Here is a 23,879-nt window from a genome sequence, read left to right as displayed (position 1 = left end):
GAGAGAGAGAGAGAGAGAGAGAGAGAGAGACAGAGAGAGAGAGAGAGAGAGAGAGAGAGAGAGAGAGAGAGAGAGAGAGAGAGAGAGAGAGAGAGAGAGAGAGAGAGAGAGAGAGAGAGAGAGAGAGAGAGAGAGAGAGAGAGAGAGAGAGAGAGAGAGAGAGAGAGAGAGAGAGAGAGAGAGAGAGAGAGAGAGAGAGAGAGAGAGAGAGAGAGAGAGAGAGAGAGAGAGAGAGAGAGAGAGAGAGAGAGAGAGAGAGAGAGAGAGAGAGAGAGAGAGAGAGAGAGAGAGAGAGAGAGAGAGAGAGAGAGAGAGAGAGAGAGAGAGAGAGAGAGAGAGAGAGAGAGAGAGAGAGAGAGAGAGAGAGAGAGAGAGAGAGAGAGAGAGAGAGAGAGAGAGAGAGAGAGAGAGAGAGAGAGAGAGAGAGAGAGAGAGAGAGAGAGAGAGAGAGAGAGAGAGAGAGAGAGAGAGAGAGAGAGAGAGAGAGAGAGAGAGAGAGAGAGAGAGAGAGAGAGAGAGAGAGAGAGAGAGAGAGAGAGAGAGAGAGAGAGAGAGAGAGAGAGAGAGAGAGAGAGACAGAGAGAGAGAGAGAGAGAGACAGAGAGAGAGAGAGAGAGAGAGAGACAGAGACAGAGAGAGAGAGAGACAGAGAGAGAGAGAGACAGAGAGAGACTGATGCTCTGCGCACTCAGCGTTTAACAGCATCGCTGCCGGAGTCTCTCAACAAAGCCGACATATTTTAGTTTATCTGCTCATATCAGTCTAACTACATACATTGTATTAATCATAAACTAGCACACTGACGATGCAAAATATCAATCCATGACTAAATACCGCTTGAGTGCAAAGGTACTGTATCACTGAACGATGTTACTTTTTTAAAGGGACAGTAAACCCGATCATGATAATGTGATGTTTAGTTACAGGACACTGGACGGTATTTCTGTCTCTGATACAGCACTGTGCTAAACTCATTCACTACATACACACTCTGTAAGCAGGAGACAGAGCGAGTTAGGTGAAAGTCTGTAAGATGCTCAGAAGAGTCTGTTCGGGTCCTTTCATAGACAAAGATTCAATGGTGACCCAAAACAGCCTGCTCAAAAACCTGCATGAGTTTTAAGTCACTTACATCTTGGATGTTAAACAGATAAACAGCAGATACCAGGAAATTAAAAGTACATTTTTTTACCTTTTAAAATGCTCATAAATCTTACATGTAACGCAAGTTGTTGCAATTTTAGCTTTTATTTAGCTTTTTTTCCTCAGCGTATAACTGCAGTCAGCAATGGAATACACACAACTGTATATGATGCTGCAATTTTCTACAGTGTTAGCAATTTTAATATTTATTTTAGAAGAAACACACAGCCATTCACCGAACAGCCTTCAGACATTTGGACCTGGAGCTCACGGATCATCTCATAAATCATAAAGTCAGTTCAGTCTCAGAAGGACAGGTTTAAAGCTCACGCGACGACGGTTCAACATCTCGTTTACTGACATGCGACACTTTAGACGCTGTGTTACTAAAGAAATGAAGACAGACGCTGAGGAGAGTGTTGAGTGTCATCGACAAAATCACACAGAGAATACACCATCCGCTCCATCAGCACGTACACCTGAAACACACACACACACACACTATGACTAAACATGACAATATGAATCATGACTGAATGTGTGAATGCGTGAGCAAACATCATGAAAGTGTGTGAGGGTTTGAAAGGTTCTGTGTCATATGTGTGTGTGTGTGTGTGTGTGTGTGTGTGTGTGTGTGTGTGTGTGTGTGTGTGTATGTGTTTTGAGCAGCATATCAGAATGCTGAAAATACATTGCATTTGAACGATTACTCACTATTTTGAGTCATAGTAATATTGGAGTGTATTCACTGTATTATTGAGCAGCGTGGCCGTGTACCTGTGTGTGCAGCAGCGCTCTGTATGTGTGCTGTAGTGTGTGTGTGTGATCCGTAGTAAAGCTGGAGTCTGTCTTCCTCTCCTCGGGCACATGTTTCCTCATGCTCCCGCCTTCCTACACGCACACACACACACACACACACACACACACACACACACACACAGGGTATTAAAAGCACATATTTGTAAGTGTCAGAGCGTAGAGAGTCAGTCTGAGTGTTTATACTGCCACTGTGTGTGTGTGTGTGTGTGTGTGTGTGTGAAGAGAGACAGATCAGAGAGAGTGAGACAGCGGGTGTGAAAGCGTGCAGCTGTCCCGCGCTCAGAATGCTTAGCATGCCGCCCACAGAGTGTGAGTCAGCGAGAGACGCGCACTAGTGAGTGAGCATCACAGGTGTCGTACGAACCACAAGCTTCGCTCTCTGTACAGCACTGACAGCTTAAAGACTGCTCTCGACGGTTGCTAGGGTCTTCTGGGTGGCTGTCAAAGCAGTTAGTAGGGTTTTGCGGAGATGTCCTTGGTGGTTGCTAGGGTGTCCTTAGTGGTTGCTGGAGCATTCTGTGTTATGTAGTAGCTACATAACTTCGGAGCTGCTAGATGTTCTCTTCTGAGTGACCACTAGGGTCTTCTTAGGTGGTTGCTATGAAGTTTCTAAAGTGTTCTAGGTGTTATGCAACGGATAGGGTTTTGTTGGTATTCTGTGCTGTTGCTACACAGTTGCTTGGGAGTTCTTATTGATCTGGTTGCTAAGGTGTTCTCTTCTATGATATTTCTAGGGTGTTTCGCGTGGTTGCTGAGACGTTCTTGATGGATGCTAGGGTGACCTGCCTGGTTACTAGGGTGTTCTGAGTGGTTGCTATGCATTGCTAGGATGGGTGGTTTATGCTGTAACAAGGCTATTCTGCGGTTGCTATGGTGTTATGGATGGTTTATGTGCAAACTGGAGTATTCTGAGTTGTTGCTATTCTGGTTGCTAAAATGTTCTTGGTAAAAGCTAGGGTAACCTGATGGGTTGCTAGGGTGTTCTGAGTGGTTGCTATGCAGTTGCCGGGGTGTTTTGGGTTCTGGTTGCTAAGATGTTCTTGTTGAATGCTAGGATAACCTGACAGGTTGCTAGGGTGTTCTGGGTGGTTGCTATGTAGTTGCTGGGGTGTTCTGGATTCTAGTTGCTAAGATGTTTTTGTTGAATGCTAGGGTAACCTGACAGGTTGCTAGGGTAGGGAGTTATAGGTTCTGGTTGCAAAGATGCTCTTGGTAAATGCTAGGATGTTCTGGCAGGTTGCTAGGGTGTTCTGGGTGGTTGCTATGTAGTTGCTGGGGTGTTCTGGGTTCTGGTTGCTAAGATGTTCTTGGTGAATGCTAGGGTAACCTGACAGTTGCTAGGGTGTTCTGGCTGGTTGCTAAGATTTTGTTGATGGTTGTTTAGAGTGGTTGCTATGCAGTAACTATGGTGTTCTGGATGGTTGCTAGGTGTTTCTTCTGGCCTGTGTGATTTTGTCGGCAGTTTTCAGCAGGTGCTGTGTGTGTGTGATGAGCTCTGCTGTCCTCTGCTGGTGAGCAGCATCACCTGCACTGCTCTGGTCTCCTCCAGATCTCTGACACTCGCTCGTCTCCTCTCGTCCTTCAGCAGCAGCGACGCTCCTCCTCTCCGCTCGTCCTCCTTCTGCTCGGCTGCAGATAAGCACGGTTAGCGTCAGACCTCAGTCTTTCACCAGTGTGTGTGTGTGTGTGTGTGTGTGTGTTTGTCCTCACAGGTGTCGGTCCAGCCGTTGTTCTCCTGAAGGCCCAGCGAGTGTCTCAGTCTCACAGACTCACGCACCAAACCGTCCAGCAGCTCCCTCCATAACTGCACACTGCACACACACATCATCATCATCATCATGCTCTTCATCACGAGGCGTGTGTGTGTGTGTGTGTGCGTCTCACCTGACGTCCCGAGCCGTCACAGGTGTGCTGTGTATCTGCGGCCGCTGCAGCTCCAGGATCAGCGTGTTAAAGCGGTTCAGACTCGTCTCTCTGCTCTCGCTGTCTCTCTCAGACCCGGACGACAGCACCTAGTGGACAAAACACACACCCCGAGTTTACCTAAACAACATTTACTCCCACTCATGACACACTGGACCTAAACGACTGTCTTTCTTCAGTCTGACGTTTAGCAGTGACAGCCAGTGGAGCTGGTTTTTGTCTTTCACTGTCTTAAGTTCGGTCTGGCCGTCCCTAAAAGCTAGCATGCAGCTTAAAGTCCCCCTCTAGTGAAAAGCAAGTCTTCACTTTGTTCATTTGTCTATGTGGTGTTTTAATATGCTTTTAAACAAACCCTGTGCCAGTCCATTGATCCCTAAACCTCGAATCACAAACTTGGCTGCATTTTTCAAACTTAAAGGCATTTTGACACAGCATTGTCAAGTAAGTAACTTTAATGAGTTTTACAGTATCACTGTAGATGTCTGCTACTAAACACTTAATGGACCAGGAGGCCCTGGCTGAGTGGAGGCGGGGCTAATCTGCATATTCATTGATGTGAATGGGGTACCTGTCCGAGTGTGGTCAGAGACAGATCCCAGGGCGGCGTCCCTCGTGACCCCTTGACCTGCTCCCATAAGCCCCGCAGCGCCTCCACAGGCTCGCGCCGGTACTGCAGCTGCCGAACACAACCACAACCGTAAGCTGCCAGAACAACATGTTTCTGCCGCATTCATTTAGCGAGGAGGGTCTGTCAGTTCCAGATTCAATAAGGGTGTTCTCCGGTGGGAACACGAGAGACCGACACATGCTGAGCTGCAGGAGAGCCATGTTCTGGCCTAAATTACACGACTCAAGCAATTATCCGCTTAATGGAGCTGATTATCGCTATTTGTGTGCGTTTACCCAGAGCGAAGGCTAGAAGCTAAAGTTCGTGCACGTCGTAGTCTGCAGAAGACCTCGTCCTTCCTGCTTACGAATATCAAAAATAATAAAAGCTTGGAAAACAAACATAACCCGGCAAATATAACGCGCGGCTCCTTTATCCACTAACCTGGCCGGATGACTTTGTTATTACTTCCTTTCAAATTCAAGATGATTGTTATTGTGGTTATGATGTAATGCTTTAAGGTGCAAATATTACCCAAAGAGAAGCAGGAAACAGCATTATGTTCATTATAGTGATTAAATGTAATCATCTTCTGGGGTAAAATGCTCCACGGGGCTGTTTTGTAATTATATATGCTTATAACGCCGAGGAGACTCTTTTCATGGAGCTGTTATTCGGGGCTGATGAGGATCTCAAGGTTTTCTGGGTAAATCGCTGGAGTCTGACTCACGGCTCGTTGAAAGCGCTTCAGTTTCTTTCCGTACAGTATTTAATGACACTTGATATCGGTACATTATGTTGTCTTATGAAAACACTCATTTATTTCTTGTACAAGCGTGTACATCGCAGCTTCGGTGTAAAGCACTGAAAGGGACCACAAGCCATGAAGCATTAAAATGATTTCAGTACGTGTTTTTATATAATTTTGCAGGGTTTTAGCAATGCATTTTACTCCTTATCATGTAATACACTTATCATGCTTTTATAAAATAAAAAAACTATTATGAAGCACAGACATGAATATTATGTATTACAGTCAAATATTACATATTATATTTTTAAATGTATAGACTATATTATTATGTGTGTGTGTATATAAACACATATATACCGAAATTATATAAGTTTATGATATTAATAATGTGTTTTATTCCTTTATATAATATATATATATATATATATATAATATATATGATATTTTTTTAAAAAATTGTTACAACATTTATGAAAATGTTTTTTTAAATAATTATTTTATGAATATATGCGTGTGTGTGTGTGTGTGTGATCACGTACGTGAGGGTTGAGTGTGTTGAACAGCTCCTCGTCTGTGATGTAGAGGTCAGCAGGAGAACTGGGCCGCTCTGGAGTATGAACTCCTCTCAGCAGATCCCTGACCATCTGACTGCACAGAGACACACACGCCTTCTGCTCCAGCTCCTTCTGCTCACACACACACACACACACACACACAGCATCCTTCAGTGTTTTCACTGGATGAAATGACACACACACACACACACACGCACACACCTCCAGTGCAGCTCTCTGCTGGGCGCCGTTGTCCCGCTCTAAAGCCACGCCCCTCAGAGTGACCCGCAGCGAGGCTCCGCCCATCAGCACCGGGTGTGTGTTCAGACGCCAGGACTCGCTCACGATGCCCGCAGACGCGCTCTTGAAGACGAAGCTGATGTGTTTAGTGCTGCCGGGCAGAATCACCGCTGTGTGCAGAACATCGTGAGAGCATCCAGAAAACACTGATAATAGTCAGAAGTGAGCAGCAGGTCAGAGTGAAGGATCATGGGACAGCAGCTAGTAAAGAGGAGTCAGTCAATCAATCCTGCGCTCATGTTTAACATTATTTATCTATTTTTGCATTTTGTCTGTACACTTCTTGGATTTGTGTGTAAAGTTTTGAAAAAGAGAAGCAAACTTTTAAAAATGTGTAAGCACATTTTTTACTGTATTAATAAAAGCTTTCTTTAAAAAAAATCATAATGATTACAGGTTTCTGTGTAAGAGTGTGTGTGTGTGTGTGTGTACCTGTAGTGATATTAAAGGGGAAGTGTTGGGTTAGTGTGTGTGTGTGTGTGTGTTTGTGAGTGTGTGTGTGAGTACCTATAGTGATGTTGAAGGACAAGTGTTGGGTGAGTGTGTATGTGTGTGTGTGTACCTGAGGTGTTGTTGAAGTAGAAGTGCTGAGTGTGTGTGTGTGTTGGTGTCAGTCTCTCCCAGCTGTAGTAAATCACAGTACTTCCTTCATTCTTTAACTCCAGATCAGCGCTCACACTCCGTCCTGTGACCGTCTCAAACATCAGCCTGACAGAGACGCCCTCCTGCCCCTGACACACACACACACACACACACACACACACACACACACACAGTGTTTTACCACAGTTAAGGAGTATTTTACTCTGTGTGTTACTCTACCAACTAGCTGGAGTTCGAGTGGCATAATGTTGTAAAAAAATGTCAGTATGATAAAAAAAAAAAATCTGTTCTGTTCAAGGCTGAGTTGCATTATTTACAGTTGCTAGGCAACATTTCAAATCCATATATATATACAGTTCTGAAGGTTTGATTATTTATCAACATGGCAACATCACTGAAGATTCAGATGAAGACTCTTCTCTCTGAACTGGACTCATGTTAGATGAGATGTTTCTCTCCTCACACCTGGTGAGAGGAAGTGCTGCCGGTCCAGAGCGCCAGATCTCCACAAACCCTGAGAGCGGGCCGCAGCTCCACGTCCCTCAGCAGGTCCTCGTACAGCGCCAGAGGAGCCCTGCAGGAGCACACAGACAGGTCAAACACAGAGCAGTCCCGCCAGGACGAGGCTCACAGGAGACATACCGGTCCTCCTTCCGCTCTCCGTCCTCGTCTTCTCCCTCGTCCGGCAGAGGAGAGCCTGAAGAGACGGGAAGACCAGACCCGAGCACCTCCAGAGCCTCGGCCTCCTGAAACGACACACACAACACCTGACGCCATCTTACTGACCCGCTTTTAACTCCTCCCGGGAGAAACATCCGAGACGGACTACATTAGAGACGCCAGATAAGAGATCAGTACATCCAAGAGTAATAAACTCTCGAGCTGAAAGTAAGCGTCTGTGAGCGTAGAAAGCCCAGCTGTTTAGAAACCAGATCCGCTGACAAAGAGTCCGACGAGAACAAACAGAGTGAACCCCACACACACACACACACACACACACACACACTAACTAATGCAGCTCAAGAAAGTAGAAAAGGCAGCATGCACATTTATTTTATTAAGATAATTGCATATATGCATGTTGCATAAAAACAATAATACAACAAATTATTCAAAATGTATATATATATATATAAAACGAAGCATATATGATGACTACAATCTGAAATGTTCTTCTAAAGCAAGCATTTTAAATGCAGACTTTAATGGCAATGAAAAGAACCTATTCATTAGCATTAAAGTGAAAACACTGAACCTGCATTAAGAAGACGAAAATGCTCATTTTAGAAGAAAATTTCACTTAAAGGCTTTTGCATCAAAACTCATATACATCTATCTATACATACAGACTTAAAGATAGCTCATGTTAAAGGCTTCGCTGCTGGGGTTGATTTCTCCTTGAGAGTTATGGGCCAAAAAGGTTTGTGCGAGCAGCAGTTCTCATGTTTTTATCTCAATGTGAGGCTGTGCTTTACAGCGTGAGCGTCAGGATACACCGATCCTCATTCAGACGTCTCATACGTGAGCCTGATCTCTGAAGACTGAGCTTCGGCACCATCTACACAGTCAGCTGTGGTCTGCGGTGATTCTCTTCTCCATCGTGAAGAGCCCGATTGAAGAAGTGCTATACGTGCGGCTCTCTCCGTCCCAGAGCTGCCGTGTCTGTGATAATGGCTAGTAATCAGCGCAGGAGATGCATGGATCTGCTCTCCGGGGGCTGATGGGTACATGTGTGCGTCTGAATACTAATACAGACCACACAATAACAACAACAGACTCGCGCTCGGTCCGTCCAGAGCAGTAATGAGCGGAGAACATCACATTATATCCCAGAGCGGAGACGCTCGTCCAGTATTTAGGTGAAATCACATGCGCCTGAGCGTCGTATGCTGCTGAAAGTCTTTTAACAAGCTCGCGTGAGACGGGGCTTTCAGCGGCGGCACGTTTCACACGTGCAGGTATAGATCGGGAGCGGACGCATGTGAGGAGCACCGCTAACGATCACCTTCAAACGTCTTCCTGTCCTTCACAAAAGATCCCGTGACTGGTCTGAGGCCCTTAGCGAACAAGCACCTTCACACTTTCACACATCAGCCCGGTCTTCTCATTACGGACGGTTATAAAGTCTCTTCTGCGCATTAAGGCTGCATTTATTCGGTCAAAAATACAGCAAAAAGCGAGATGCTTAAAAACGTGATTTATTTCTGTAATCAGAGGTGAGTTTTTAGAATCATTGTCACGTGGTCCTTCAGAAATCATAATAATTGGCTGCTCAAGAATCATTTCTTAATAATATCAATACTCTGAACAGTTGAGTCGCTTCATATGTTTTCTGCAAACCGTGTCAGGAATTTGGATGAATAGAAATAGAATTTCTTTTGCATTATAAACATCTTTACTGTCCCTTTTAATCTATTTAATTCATTACTGATGCTGTATTTTGCTCTGCATGTTTCATATTTCATATTTCTTCGTTTCCACCAGGTTTGAGCATCGGTGAACACTCGAGTACACTCAGAAACAGGCTGCGTTCACATTTCGAAGGCGTTTCTGCCTGCGTACCAGAACCAAACATCTAAAGGCAGACAGAAAATCCTTGAAACGGTGACAGCCGCCGCCACAAACATACCGAATGAAGTCATAATGGATGTGCAGAAGCGCAGAAACGTTCAGAAAGTGACAGATCGCAGAGGTCAAAGCCGAGTGTCTTACAGGAGGGCCGGAGTCTCTCAGCACGTCCTTGAGCTCGTGGAGACGCTGCTGCAGATACAAACTCTGATCCCAGCCGCCGCTCGCCGCCTCGCACGCCACGTTACCTGCAAACACACACAAACATCAGCGGACTGCTGCTGAAAGCCTGGTTTCCCATCATTTGACTCTACGTGTCTGCAAATTAGATTCACGTGTATTATAAAGACACAAATCCACAACCATCTGACATAATTCTCGTCGCCGACGACCCCGATGGGTTTTCGTTTGTCACGATGAACAGCTTTAAAATAAACGTCGCCATTAATCAGAGCAACTGTTGCTATAGAGACAGAACATGTGGACGGATTAAAACCATGAAAAACATTTATTTTTGTTTGCAATCTGCTGTTGTTCTTGTGCTTATGTAACGCAGGTGAGACACATCGAACTAAAAGAAAACATATGGTTTGGGGAAGATGCTTTACATATGGTGTAATTCTGATATGTAAATCAGTAAGATGTTTATAAGAATACAGCGCTGCCGCTTACATACCTCCATATCTCCAATAATATGTCTTTAGTTGATGAGTTTAAAATGATCAAAACATACAATCCAATGACGATTAAAGGGATGAAGTAATGCTCCTCAAAAACCCGATGATCATATTTGAGACTGAACGATTCAAAAAAAAGATTGATGTAGAACCAAGTAAAGCTGATCTGCAAAATTACGTGATTAAAGTAAGTCAAGATTTGACCGAAAAAGACGTGTGAAGCAGCATGCACCTGACTCCAGACGAGTGCTGAGCGGCTGAGACACGCGTGTGACGCCGGGACGCTTTCCTCTCTCGGTCTGGGTGAGCGTGGCTGAGATCCCGCTCATCTCGTCCCCGTAATGCTGCGGGACGCTCCAGAACTCACTGCCCACGCGATGACCCTGAAACACACGCCAGGACCAGTCAAACACGACCAGGTTCAGCACAACCTCCTCTTTCGTTCACACGCAAACCATGCAATCAAACTTGTGATCTGCACATTACAGCACCATCTACTAGTCGAGCTATTAAGAGCAAACGTTAGCTGTTGTGTTGTTTGTCATCATTTTAGGAATATTGTGTGTGCTGACATACACAAAACTAAATGTCCAAAGGTTTGGGGTCAGGACTGAATTGCACCAAAGTGAAATTGAAGACCTTTAAGCTGTAAAACATGCTATTGATTCAAATGAATGCTGCTCTTTTGAACTTTATATTTACCAAAGAATCTTGAAAAATGTAATGTATCACCGTTTCCACAATAATATACTGTTTTCTTCATTGATAATAATCCGAAATGTTACTTGAGATATCGGAGTGATTTCTGAAGGATCACGAGACACTAAAGACTAGAGTAATGATGCTGAAAATTCAGCTGTGATCACAGAGATAAATGGTTATTTATCAGATATTTCACTTTTTTACAGTTTTTACCGTATTTTTGATCAACTAAATGCAGGCTTGGTGAGCAAATGAGACTTCAAAACATCCTGACCTCAACCATTTTAACACTAAAAACCAGACCCACAGTACAATCAAAGCATTTTTGCCCACATTTTTGTCAGAGGCTTCAGTTAAATGTGCGAGAGAAATGAATGCAGCTGAACAGAATTTTAAGAGGAACAGATGCCTCCACTGAATGCGAATCCACTATAAAAGCGCTAAATATAACAATGACTCGAATAACTCCTTCCTGGAAACACCGGAGGTTTACTCAAGTAGTGAAGATACACGCAGCTGAGCGAGAAGGAGGAGAAGGATCTCGGCCCACATGCTGTGATATAACACTAAATGATGCATGGAAACGACGAGGTGAACTCCCGTGAAGGTCTTGGACACAGAGCAGATGTGAGCCTCACATGTCCTGCGCCGAGAGCCGGCAGCGCTGTGCTGATCAGATCCCTCTGCTCCTGAACCCGTCTGAATGTGCTGGAGCGGTTCATCAGTAAAGACCCCGCCGGCTTCTGCAGGATCCCTGAGAAACAGATGCCAAGGGGCAGCAGACGGACAGACATCATCATAACACACTATTACTTCAAATAACCCTGTTATGAAACGCCCCGTCTGGTAGTGTGTTTTATGTAATGACACACACGCATTAGGGTTCACTATAGGAAGCGGCCTTTGATTCGGACCGGAGTGGCTGATGTCTTTACTGACTCATCACTTCAGCAAATCTTCTCCATATATGGAGGCCAGAGGAGACCTGGCTAGTTATATAAACATACGGCAGAATTAGAAACCCAAAACACAGTGGACTCCTACATAAGTATATACTAGCTTTTGGGGTGCATGTGTGCAAAAACATTAATGTCTTAAATATCAATTAATGTTAAATCACTACCCATTTCACGAGAAGAATAATTAAAATGTGATACTTTGAGATTTGGTGAATTCTAAGGTAAAAGACAGGTGCATTTCCAAAAAATAGAACATTGTGAAAAGCTGAAAAAAAGATGATGAATAGAGCTCATGAAAGTCCAAATCCAAAACATTGGAATATTTCATTAAATGAACATCCCTATTAATTATGGGCATCATGTTCTTTGAAGCCAAAATAATGCAGAAGACTTCTGACTTGTCAATGGTCCAGAAGATGATCGTTGACCCACTCCACAAAGAGGCTAAGTCACAGAAGGTCATTACTGAAAGAACTGGCTGTTCACAGAGTGCTGTATCAAAGCATATTAAATACAAAGTTGACTGGAAGGAAGATATTGGGTGGGAAAAGGTGTTCAAGCAACAGAGATGACCAAAATCTTGAGAATACTGTTAAGAAAAGCTGATATAAAACACTTCGGAGAGCTTCGCAGAGAGTGGAATGAAGCTGGAGTCAGTGCTCAAAGAGTTTCCACGATCAGACGTCTTCAGGAAAAGAGCCACCAAGACACTTCTGAAACAGAAACAATACCAGAAGCATCTTAACTGGGCCGAGGAGAAAAATATCTGGACAGTTACCAAAAAAAAGTACATTTTGCATTTCATTTGGAAATCAAGGTCTGGAGTTTGGAGGAAGACCGGAGAGACACAGAACCCAAGCTGCCTGAAGTCCAGTGTGAGGTTTCTGAAGCCGGTCATGGTTTAAGGTGCTGTGAAATCTGCTGGTGTTTGTCCATTGTTTCATCAAGTCAGAAGTCAATGCAGCCTTCTGTCAGGTGATTTTCGAGCACTTTTTGCTTCTATCTGCTGACAAACTTTATGGAGATGCTGATTTCCTTTTCCAGCAGGACTTTAGCACCTGCCCACAGTGACAAGACCACTTCTGAGTGCTTCGCTGACCACGATATTACTGTGCTTGATTGGTCAGCAATCTATGGGATATTTTCAAGAGAAAGAGGAGAATCCAACAACACAGACGAGCTGAAGACCAAGAGCAGATCCATAGACTGATCTCTCCTTGCTGGAGTGTGTGCTGAAAGAACCCCTCGACCAAGTATTGAGTGCAGAAATGAACATACTTTTAAAGAACTTCTTAAAGAACTTTTGCTTGATCTTAGGAAGTATTCTAATATTTTGAGACGCTGGGTTTTGACTTTCATGAGCTCTAATCATCAAAATGAAACAAAAAACTGCACCGGAGCGACTCACATGAGATGAAGTCCTGCTGTCTGCGTCTCTCCGTCATGTGATGGGCCCAGTGCTGAAGGGCGTGGCTCTGATGGCTCCGCCCCATTTCTGAACAAACTCCAGCTTTATTGTCATCATTCTCGTCCTCCACCCACAGAAGGGGCACTTCCTGTCGGTCAGGAATGCGCTGAACCAGCTGCGAACGAAACAAATGATTACCACCCTATAATTCTTTGCATTCCGTAAAAATATCACACGACGTGTCATTTCAGCTGATTGTGACCCTTACCTCCATCTCTCCTCGCAGCTGCATCTCTGTCCTGAAATCCTCCAGGCTTCCCACAATGCTGTGCGGCAGCACCATCCCCTGCGCATCAAACCGTGGTCCACCAGGACCTTTTACACACAAAGAGAGTCTAAAACATCAAGCGCTGAACGCCGTGTTTTGACCTGAAGCCACGCCCACCCACCTGCATATTCAAACGGCTGGGGCGGGGCAACGTCTTGTGGGAGGGGCCTCGCTACAGTGACTCTAACCGCTCTGCTGACCTCATCTGGGGGGCGTGTCTTACGGACGTAAACGCGGGTCATAGATGCAGGCTTCGGGGAATCAGAAGGAGGTTTAGGGACTCGCAGCTGCAAAGACAGAAGCAACGAGACATGAAGCAGAAGATAGACCTCCAGCTGTAACATCAGTGTGAACACACACACACACACTCACCCTCTCCAGGTCCTGCGCTGTGATGGCCAGACTCTGGATGTCGTGTCTGTTCAGAGCGGGGCCGTGATCTTCCTCACCCACACATGAGGATGATGATGAGATCTCCTCGCGGCCTCTCAGCAGCTTCTTATCTGATTCACCAGAGGAGAGGAGGACCAGACAAACCACAGACCCGTGAAAACGGGACCGCTCCAACCATTACAGTTATACATTTTGGTTAATATCAAGCTTTTATGACATTTAATGTTATTCGCTTTTCAAAGAAAGCATACTTGCATGTATGTTCCAACATATCACTTGCACTATAAAAGTCTTGTATTATTCTACTCAACCAAACTTACATTTATTTGATCCTAAAATAGATTAAATATGTGAAATATTATTACGGCTGAATTTTCAGCATCATTACTCCAGTCTTCAATGTCACATGATCCTTATTATTATCTTCAATGTTGAATATTTATGTGGAAAGTGATGCGTTTTATTTTTCAGGAAAGTACAAAAGGGCAGCATTATTTTAAATAGAAATCTTTTAAAACATAATAATTGTCTTTACACTTTATTCTGTCATTATACTTTACTGTTCAGTGATTTGACTTGTATTGTTAAAAGAGCTATATTAATAAAAGTGATTATTGATTGAGTGATTAATGTATTTAATGCATCTGCTGAATCAAAAAAAAACCCTAAACCCTAAACGTATGAACTTATTGTGTTACAGTATGTCATTTCTACAAACATTATGATCGAGAGAGAACAAAACATATCTCAACAAAAGAAGGAAAACACAAGCACTGCTAGAGTAAATGTCAGTAAGTGACTATCAAAGCAACAAGACAAAAACCCTGACGTAAAGAGGAGGGCAAATAATCATATCTGACATATGATCACACATGACAGCGGCTTTTATCTACGGAAACACCTGAAGGCGCATGGAAACAGACAAAGGCTGTAAATGAGCCTTTCACGTCTGCCTTTTATACTGTGCTTCGGGAAAGAATATTCCCGCCAAAATATCGCCCAAAGCGGCAGAAAACCAATTAAAAAATTAGATAGGTATTTCCAATTAATGGTAAACATTCAACAAATTAGCAAGATTAGCAAGACATTATTATATTATTGGAATTTTTTTTTATTATAACTATTTGCAATATAAAGTAAAAATTATATATATATATATATATATATATATATATATATATATATATATATATATATATATAAATATTAGAATGATAATGTCAAATTCAACACATTACATTAGTTCAATATAAAAATAATATAATATAATATAATATAATAATATACCAACTTGTGTTTAGGGTCGGGTTTAGGGGTAAGGGCATGGAAAATATCATTATTTGATTATAAAACAATAGAAGTCGATGGAAATTCCCACTATAGAGCAAATGTGTGTTTAGACAGAGAGAGAGAGAGAAAACAGCAGCCCACACAGAAGAGAGAGAATACTAATGAGTCACTATAAGCTCCACACTGACTCCAGATGACCCAGTGTACTCTCTCACACACTCACACACACACACACACACACACACACACACACACACACACACACACACACACACACACACACACACACACACACACACACACACACACACACACACACACACACACACACACACACACACACACACACACACACACACACACACACACACACACACACACACACACACACACACACACACACACACACACACACACACACACACACACACACACACACACACACACACACACACACACACACACACACACACACACACACACACACACACACACACACACACACACACACACACACACACACACACACACACACACACACACACTCACACACACACACACACACACACACACACACACACACACACACACACACACTTACAGGCTGTTATATAAGCCTGTGCATCCTCAGCGTTCTGGAGACAGATGAGCGTTGCCATGGTAAAACACGATAACTTTTTCCCCATTCAGTCACACGCATCCCAATGTCCTCTGCTGCCAGTCTTCTCCATCCGAGGAGTCAGAACATCCTGTATTGTTTTTCTTAGGCGGGGTGTCGGAGGAAACAGTAGAGGTGAGATCGATTTTAAAAGTATGGAGGATTCGGGAGAGGACAACAAATGAGGAAAAGACTCTCTGACAGGAGCATCATGAACCCTCTGGAAGTGAGAAAAGTGAAGGTGACCGCGGACCGTGATGTGCTCTTATCATCACACACACACACACACACACACACACACACACACACACACACACACACACACACAGCGACTGCAAACAAGCACTTAGCCACACTTAAATATGTATAATAATGTCATTTCATCAGACAATAAACAGGCGCCATGTATTGCAGAGGTACACACAAGTCTGTGTATAATCTGATCTGGCCTCGCTTTATTCATTCGAGACGGACTAAACATGTTTAGAAGTTGATATTAATAAGACGATACCTGAAGGAGATCTCGTTTCTCGTTTATTGAGCCTGCTGGTTGATTTCCCGACATTCGCCATGAAGCCAGGCCTCAGTCACGTCGATTTACACGGGTTTATAAAGTTTACACGGATAGAGACCATCTCTGTTTACGGCGATCTACTTCCGCGTACAGACGCGCTGCCATAGCAACCGGTCCGCGGCGAGACGCTGGAAACAAAGCGATGAGCAGCGCGAAGAAAATAATAATAATAATAATAAAAGTGTAATAAAAAGTACGTTTTAAAGATGAGGTTTAAATAAAAAAAAAATAATAATAAAACAGCACACATTTTTATTTAATTTGCTTATTCCATCAGTATCGTAACACTGTTTCGTTTTTGTACAACAGCATATTAAAAACAAACTCCTACAAAATATTTGCAATTACGTAGTTGCTTTCATATTTCCTAGTAGGCTTACCTATTAAAAAATACAAATATATTAATTATTAATCACCATCGCGGCATTATGTTTGGATCAAAGCATCACGCATGCCATTCATGCAACAACAAACAAACAAAGAAACAAAAACAACAACAACAACAACAACATATTTTTACTTTATATCTTCACGACTGCAGACGAACATTACTTCACTGAGAGACTGTTAACTTAAAGATGCTTCTCTAATGCATAAAAGTAAAAAGCCACTTGTATTGTTTTGTAAATTATTTGCACAAGCATAACATTTCCAACGATGAAGGATTTTTCCTTCTTTGATATACATATCGCATGCATTAATACTAAATGAATATAGGCTATTGTTTTTTCTTCTTTGCCGCTTTCCATTGACATGCGTTGAATTAAAACCTCCTCTGACCCAATTAAAGGCCAGGCAGCTGCGGGCTGTAATCATTACGAGAGATGGCCCATATCACCGCGCACCGCTCCGGGAAACGTCTTGTTCCTCTCGGTACATGGGCGGCGCTCCTGTCAATCACAGCCACGACGCGCGCGCGGGTACATAAGCAGCGCGCCGCGAGCGCACCGCAGTACTTCTCCCGAGCGCATCCGATCGATACAAAGCAGATCCGCCTGCCTTCGATGCGCCCCGTCATGGAGCAGAGCGTCAAAGCGGCCGCAGCCCTGCAGCCCGGCGTCCTGCTCGCCTACAGAAGCGCGACCGGGTTCGGCGTCAGCGCGCTCTCCAAAGCCGGACTGGGGATCCTCAAACTGGCCACGACGCAGCTGAAGCAGCAGGAGCAGAAGGCGCGGGTGGCGCGCGCGTCCAGCCTGGACAAAAGGTCCCCTCTGGACCAGCTCGCCGCGCTGGTCTTGCACGGCAACGCGCGCCTCCAGCCGCTGGCGGGCGAGCCGCACGCCACCAAGCCGCAGAACTGCAGGCGCATCGTGGTGCTCGGCGCGCCGCGCGTCGGGAAGACCTCCATCCTGCGCCGCTTCCTGCGCGACGGCTTCGAGGAGCGATACGAGCCCACGAGCGAGGACTTCCATCGAAAACTCTACCGAATCCGCGGAGAGACGTACCAGATAGACATACTGGACGCGTCCGGGGAGAGGAGCTTCCCCGCCAAGAGGAGGCTGTCCATCCTCACCGGTGCGTAAAAGTCTCTGCGCGATCGGTTTTGAGTGCGCTCTTCTTCCTTCAGATCGGCGTCAGAAGAAGAGCTAGGCTTTATTTAAGCGTTCTGCTTTCTTGGAATCTTGTTTCTGGAAATATTTTATTTGCATTTATTTGCGCGCTTAAAAACGCTTGGGACGCACTGCTTTACGCGGCTCTGTGAAGTTTTCAAAGCTAGATAGCTCATAAAAAGTTATTTGTGGGCGAAAAAAGTGAATGAATGCACTTAAAATCAGAATGAATGCGTGTCGAAATCATTATCCAGGATTCAGTTCAGGTTTTATATAGATATTAACCTTCTAATTGAACAAAGAACAAAAAGTAGACGCTTTATGGCTATTTTTTTATTCAGTTAAAACATGAGCCAATCATCATCATGAATCTCTATAAAGCTCCAGACACTGACCCGGTCTCTTCTGTGTTTCAGGAGACATATTCCTGCTGGTCTTCAGCGTCGACGACCGAGGCTCGTTCGAGGAAGCGCGCGCTCTTCACGCCGAGATCCTCGCGGCCAAGACGGCGCTGCACCGATCCAAGCAGAAGGCGCGCGCGCCCACGGTGGTGTGCGCGAACAAGGTGGACCTGCCCTCGGAGCGGCGCGCGGTGTCGCGGACAGAGGTGCTGCGCGCGCTGGGCCCCGGCTGCGCCCTGTTCGAGACCTCCGCCAAAGACTGCGTCAATCTGGAGCAGGTGTTCGAGGCGCTGGCGCGGCGCGGCGGGCTCCCCCTCGAGACCGGGCCCTCGCAGCACCGCAAAGTGTCCATCCGCTCGTACCAGGCGCTGCGGGCGGCGGCGTGCGACGCTCCGTGCGGCGCGCTCTTCCCGCTGGCCCGCAGACCGAGCTTCGGCACGGACCTGCGGCTCGTCCTCGGGCCCAAGGCCGGGAGAAAACAGAGCAAAGCGCCGGACAGGTGTCAGATCCAGTGAAGCCAAGCAGACTCTCAAAGAGCGTTTCGTGCTTTCCATCTTCTGGAGATGTTCAGAATCATCTGGAGAGGAAGAGCAGTCATAAGCAGCATGCAGCCAACAAAACGCGTTATTCCTTGAAGATATTATAAGGAAAACTTTTCATTTTGGCCACATTTCGCTTATTTTTTAATTTTGTTATTTATTTCGTGTTTTTCCACCCAGGTTTTCAAACAGCCGTAATCTAACCAACCCTACCGAAAGCTTATTTATCAATTCATCATTTCACGAATGTACTCTTATGACTGCTTTTCCGGTGCATTTTAAGAAACAGGCCATAAAACTTCATTCTCACCGATTCGTTTCGATTCTACTCGGTGCTCGAGGAACAGAGAAGCGTCTGGGTAAGCTTCAGGCCGGTGGAGACCGAATGAAACTACACCGTGATGAAGCCCGAGACGTGAAGAACCGACTCGTTTCCGTCTCTCCTTTCAGATGAAGACCCGCTGAGCTCGTGAGATGCTGTGTATGACACGTGTGAAGCTTTGAAATAAAACGCTTTGGTAGGAAGCTGGCGTGGAGTCTGGTGCTTGGGTGGTGTGTGATGAAGCAGAGAGGAGTGTGTCACGATGTGGAGATGAAGAGCCTTGAGAAACCGATCAAAACCACCGTATTATACGTCATTTATTAATTAGCTGTTATGCTATTAAAAAGAGAAACATGGTAAAATGCATCAAACGTTACATTGGTGACTTGCTTGCGAATGTAAAAAAAATGACTTGAACGCTAATGCAATATATTTTGTGCTTGAACGCTAATATAAACTATATTTCTATATCATGTACATTACTAATAAACGTACTGTGACCGTTAGCAGACATCTGTGAGCATGCAGAGTGTTTATTATTACTGTCATTTAAAATATGCAATCGTTTAAATATTTTATTTGGGCTATATATTAGCTTTTGGCTGGCAAAAACCGTTTGGGATTCCCTGTGTTTATTATATATTGTATTATATATTTACACTGCACACATAAAACAGGCTTCTGTCCAGCTGAAGGTCAGTGGATATCAGCGTAGAGAAAACCTACAGCGTCTGCATTAAAGGAAGCTGATTATGACACGGTTGCATCACTACATGTGTTTCATATCTGTTTTGCATTCGTTGGGTTTCGAGGTCTGAAGGTTTCTGTAGGGTTCTGAAGGTTTCTGAAGGTTTCTGAAGGTTTCTGAAGGTTTCTGAAGGTTTCTGAAGGGTTCTGAAGGTTTCTGAAGGGTTCTGAAGGTTTCTGAAGGGTTCTGAAGGGTTCTGAAGGGTTCTGAAGCGAGGTGGTAAGTACTCACCTGTATCGATGTAATCAAATGCGCCAGGGGTCACGTATTGAACCTGCTCTGGTGCCACGTCTTTGAAGGTAAGAAAGCGTGGTGTTTTTGAGAGCGGGAAGAGCTCTTCTGTGTGTGTTTGTGGACGGATCTGCTCGGTGTGTGCAGGGTTAATGAGAGAGAGAGAGAGAGAGAGAGAGAGTCTGGTGTGTGTTTGTACACCGGCTGACATTTACCAGAGAGGATACTCAGAATTACAGCTGTTCAGATCTGAGGACACAGGTCTGATACTGAAACACTGACCGACTGACGGGACGAGGATTCGTGCTTCACTTTATAGACATCATCCTTACTGATGCTTTCATTGACCCTGAACATGAAGTATGATAAGGCATACAAATGATCTCTGAAGCATGCAGTATGCATGAATATGTTCGTATGGAATACATTAATTTCCCTAAATGCTTAGTAAACACCTAAAAAGCTACTGCTAAAATATATATATATATATATATATATATATATATATATATATATATATATATATATATATATATATATATATATATATATACTATATATGCACACACCTTTCATCAAAATTGTTTTAAAGCCAAAATGCAGCCAAACTTTTCTTCAAATGTTTACAATATATAATTTTTTTTATATATATATATGTGGGACACAGAGGTGTTCTGTGATGATTTCAGGAGACATTCAGAGCACAGATCTCACAGAAGCTCGGTCAGAGCTTGTTAAAACATTCAGACCCGAAACAAAGCGTCTCCATCACCCGCACACCTACACACACATCTGTATCTGAGCGCGTGCGGTGTGTGTGTGTGTGAAGGTCGCTCACGTATAAAGCAGGAGCACAGAGAGAGAGAGAGAGAGAGAGAGAGAGAGAGAGATAGCTCTTTCATCAGGAGACTTTATTGAGTTTTCATTTGGAGATCGTTTAAAATGCTTCTCGATCCCTTTGCAATGCAGCACGCATGCGCACAACCACTAATAAATAAACAACTACACCATGTAAATATATTTTGATAACAAATAGCATTTTTTTTCTAAATATATACATGCACGTGTTTGTATTTATACAGAATACATATGTACAGTATACGCACATTATGTAAAAATGATTTACTTTTATTTTTAATTGCAGATAACCACTTGATAGCACTTAATGTAGGCAAAAACTATTTATGAGCTATATAAGATATCTCAGGACAATAAAGGCTCATAAACCGCATATTTGAGTTCTCTGATGTTCGGGATCTTATTTTGTCGGCATCTCTGTTTTGAATCCCTAAATGACATTTTCTTTCAAATTTCGTCACAAGATATCATCACGTGATAATAGTAGCGTTTCTGTGGAGATGAGCTGTCGGCATGGCAACAGAACCTCTTCTTTGCGGCACGCGTCCTCGTGCAGGGTCCTTGGTCGGCCGCGCAGGTGCCTGCTTTTCTTCTCGAAAAACCCTTTGTGGAGAAAAACGGTTTTCTGTTGTGGGGCCCGAAACACGGCGTTCGTGTGCAGACAGAACGAAAGAAGCAGACACGCTTTTCTAGCACCTAGACTAGAACTTTTACTGGACAAAGAACGTTTGACCCGGCAACAAACACAAAGTCCTCACAACCTTTACTTGGTTTTTTATGAACAAGACAGAACGTTCTCAAAGCACAGAACGTTAGTATAACTTTATTAATATCTGGTATGGGCATGTTGTGAGAACAGTGAGAAAATACTCAGAGACTAACATCCTGGGAGCGTCTTTATGTCTCAGTGTTATCATCGCTAGAAGAAAACAGCATTAGAAGATTCAAAATAAACCTTCAAATGTTTGAGAAAAAATAATGTGGTGTGTTTTATGATTTTATGACTTAAATTTGTTTCCCGGGCACATTACAGAACATTGAAATCATAGGAATTGAGAACACATTTCTTAATTTAGCTCTAAAATTTAGACTCATATTTGTTTTATTAAACATTTTTTTAACAATATTCATTTATTTTTGATGGAAGGTGAGCTGCAAGTGAAGTTTTGTTCACGTCAGCTGAAAGTGGTGTAGACCACGGCCAAAGCTGGCTGTACTTTGGTTTTTATTTATACTAATGGTTGCCAGTTTCTTTACTAAAATATCTATCTATGATCTAAAAATCACTAAGCTTTCATCCGAAAGATGTTAATCTGTGATCCAAGGATGAACGAGGCTTTTACAAGTTTGGAGTTTGCACTACATTTTCATTTTTGGGGTGAAGCAACCCTTTAAAAACGAACATTACATGCATTGCAAGCCTTAAAAAAATCGTGCAGGAGTTCATGACACCATGTTAAATGTCAGTAACATTCACGCCTGTCTGCTAAAAGAAACGTTGAGCCATCTGTCTGCGTTTGTCCTGCGCTCGCCTGATGAGAAGGTTATTAACTAGGCCACTGAACCAAACAGACGAGCTAAAAAACCAAGTTTGGAGGCTGTAAACGGTTCTGGTGTTTCGTTGGAGTCGTGGAGGTGTGTAGAGACGAGACGGACAGGTGTTTGCTGGAGGAGAGGACTGGCACGCAAGGCCAGGGAGAGAGATCTTATCACACACGGCCCGTGGAAGACAGCAAAGAGGCGATGAAAGCGGAAAAAAAGAGAGAGGCAGACGGACGTATGAGAGACGAGAGCTTCTCACGAACCCTGCTGAGAACATAGCTCTGGGTCTTCATGCAAACAAAACAAAAAACAGACGCTATTAAAATCTCTATGTATTATTTTACACTGTATGTTTTCAAAAATGCTAACTAGTGACGGAGGACGTTGAGTATATATATATATATATATATATATATATATATATATATACACACACCTTTATTTATTACATGGGTCTAAATAAAATGCAGACTGGATTGGATGCCTGCACTTATCCTTATGTTTTGTTGAGACAGATAATGAGCTTTTTCATGCTGATAATTTCCACTATTTTCTGTTTTAGTTACCGAGCACACAGTGGTTTTGCTTTGCTCTCTGTGTTTAACGGCACGGCTCACATTCAGTCACGATCTGTGTCATTATCCACAGCGTCACCGTAACGAGCAGCTTCCTAAAAACATCCCCGATTTAAAGCCCGAGCGCCGCCGCTCTGCCAACGAGTTTGTTTGTGTAAAACAGACCCGAAATAAAGCCTCCGCTGGATTTAATGTGAGATATTATGCTATAATCACCTGATGAAAACACCATTGTGCTCGCCTGCTCTCAGCGAGGACACGCGTTTGAGAGTCGCGTGGAGATCCGCGGCCTTCGGCATGAAAGAAGCGATTGAACGCATCAGATATTCAGTCTGTTTGAAAGCAGCTCATTCAGCCGCAGGGTCATGAGGAACATAAAGAGGAAACATATTAAGACAAGGCCCGCCTCGCCAACTCACATCCTGCCTGACATCGGTTTGTTCGTAACGAGGCTCCGTGGGAGATCTGGGTCGGTCAAGGCCGCCGCCGGAGATGAAGTCAAACTAGATAAAGTTAAGCAGAACTTCTGTTTGCATTCACCGAGCATCACAAGCGTGTCGAGGACCCCGAAGATGACAGATAACGAGCCTGGATTGGTTGTGTTTCTGGGGATTTAGCGAATCGTTTTCTTCTTACAAAATGTCCGTCCTGCTTTGATGCTGGTCTTGACTCTCAGGTTAGGATCTCTGCAACGTCTCGCTTCTCATGTTAGGTGGCACTGTTGTATACAAAAAGTGCAATGTGTTGCTCTTTCTTTATCCTTCAGGCTGTTAAACTCACAGCAACCCTATAATATCAAGCCATCCAACGTTTAAAAGTCTCCTCACGGTTGCTTCACGAGGACATGAACTGA

At 43.9% G+C, this 23,879-nt stretch overlaps 2 protein-coding genes and 1 pseudogene across 5 annotated transcripts; 1 reads left to right on the top strand and 2 right to left on the bottom strand.

Moving 5' to 3' along the window:
- Nucleotides 1-23,879, bottom strand: part of LOC122353012 — a 56,026-nt pseudogene that overhangs the window by 25,634 nt on the left and 6,513 nt on the right.
- LOC122352758 (mycbp associated protein) lies at nt 573-16,340 on the bottom strand. Of its 4 annotated transcripts, none has more exons than XR_006251925.1 (18): nt 16,198-16,340; nt 13,718-13,848; nt 13,467-13,632; nt 13,286-13,392; nt 13,018-13,192; nt 11,289-11,404; nt 10,181-10,331; nt 9,416-9,519; nt 7,346-7,449; nt 7,169-7,277; nt 6,663-6,831; nt 5,786-6,210; nt 4,454-4,561; nt 3,847-3,974; nt 3,673-3,773; nt 3,488-3,591; nt 1,921-2,030; nt 573-1,622 (listed from the first exon to the last, which is right to left on the bottom strand). XR_006251925.1 is itself a non-coding variant. In XM_043250356.1 (18 exons), exons 1-18 carry the CDS (start codon nt 16,256-16,258, stop codon nt 1,530-1,532), a joined length of 2,466 nt encoding a protein of 821 aa, XP_043106291.1. In that variant the 5' UTR covers nt 16,259-16,340; the 3' UTR covers nt 573-1,529. The 4 variants fall into 4 exon arrangements, 3 of the variants coding, with proteins under 3 accessions (XP_043106291.1, XP_043106301.1, XP_043106316.1); XM_043250356.1 differs by having other exon boundaries at nt 1,921-2,034; XM_043250366.1 differs by lacking the exon at nt 1,921-2,030.
- si:dkey-27j5.5 (GTP-binding protein Rhes) lies at nt 16,551-19,275 on the top strand. Its single transcript, XM_043250613.1, has 2 exons — nt 16,551-17,775; nt 18,227-19,275. Exons 1-2 carry the CDS (start codon nt 17,085-17,087, stop codon nt 18,724-18,726), a joined length of 1,191 nt encoding a protein of 396 aa, XP_043106548.1. The 5' UTR covers nt 16,551-17,084; the 3' UTR covers nt 18,727-19,275.

Source organism: Puntigrus tetrazona, chromosome 1 (genome assembly GCF_018831695.1).
Source record: "Puntigrus tetrazona isolate hp1 chromosome 1, ASM1883169v1, whole genome shotgun sequence".
NCBI classification, from domain to species: Eukaryota; Metazoa; Chordata; class Actinopteri; order Cypriniformes; family Cyprinidae; genus Puntigrus; species Puntigrus tetrazona.
The sequence above is the reverse complement of the archived record's forward strand: the minus strand, read 5'-3'. Positions and strand labels throughout refer to the sequence as shown.

What these genes read in the sequence shown, in the direction of transcription:
- si:dkey-27j5.5 (XM_043250613.1), top strand. Translation starts at nt 17,085, where the DNA reads ATGGCCCATATCACCGCGCACCGCTCCGGGAAACGTCTTGTTCCTCTC. An exon ending in GAGGCTGTCCATCCTCACCG is followed by an intron (nt 17,776 to 18,226) that starts GTGCGTAAAAGT and finishes TCTGTGTTTCAG; the next exon opens with GAGACATATTCCTGCTGGTC.
- LOC122352758 (XM_043250356.1), bottom strand. Translation starts at nt 16,258, where the DNA reads ATGGCGAATGTCGGGAAATCAACCAGCAGGCTCAATAAACGAGAAACG. An exon ending in TGAGAGACTCCGGCCCTCCT is followed by an intron (nt 7,450 to 9,415) that starts GTAAGACACTCG and finishes GTGTCGTTTCAG; the next exon opens with GAGGCCGAGGCTCTGGAGGT. An exon ending in GAGCGCTGCTGCACACACAG is followed by an intron (nt 1,623 to 1,920) that starts GTACACGGCCAC and finishes TGTGTGTTTCAG; the next exon opens with GTGTACGTGCTGATGGAGCG.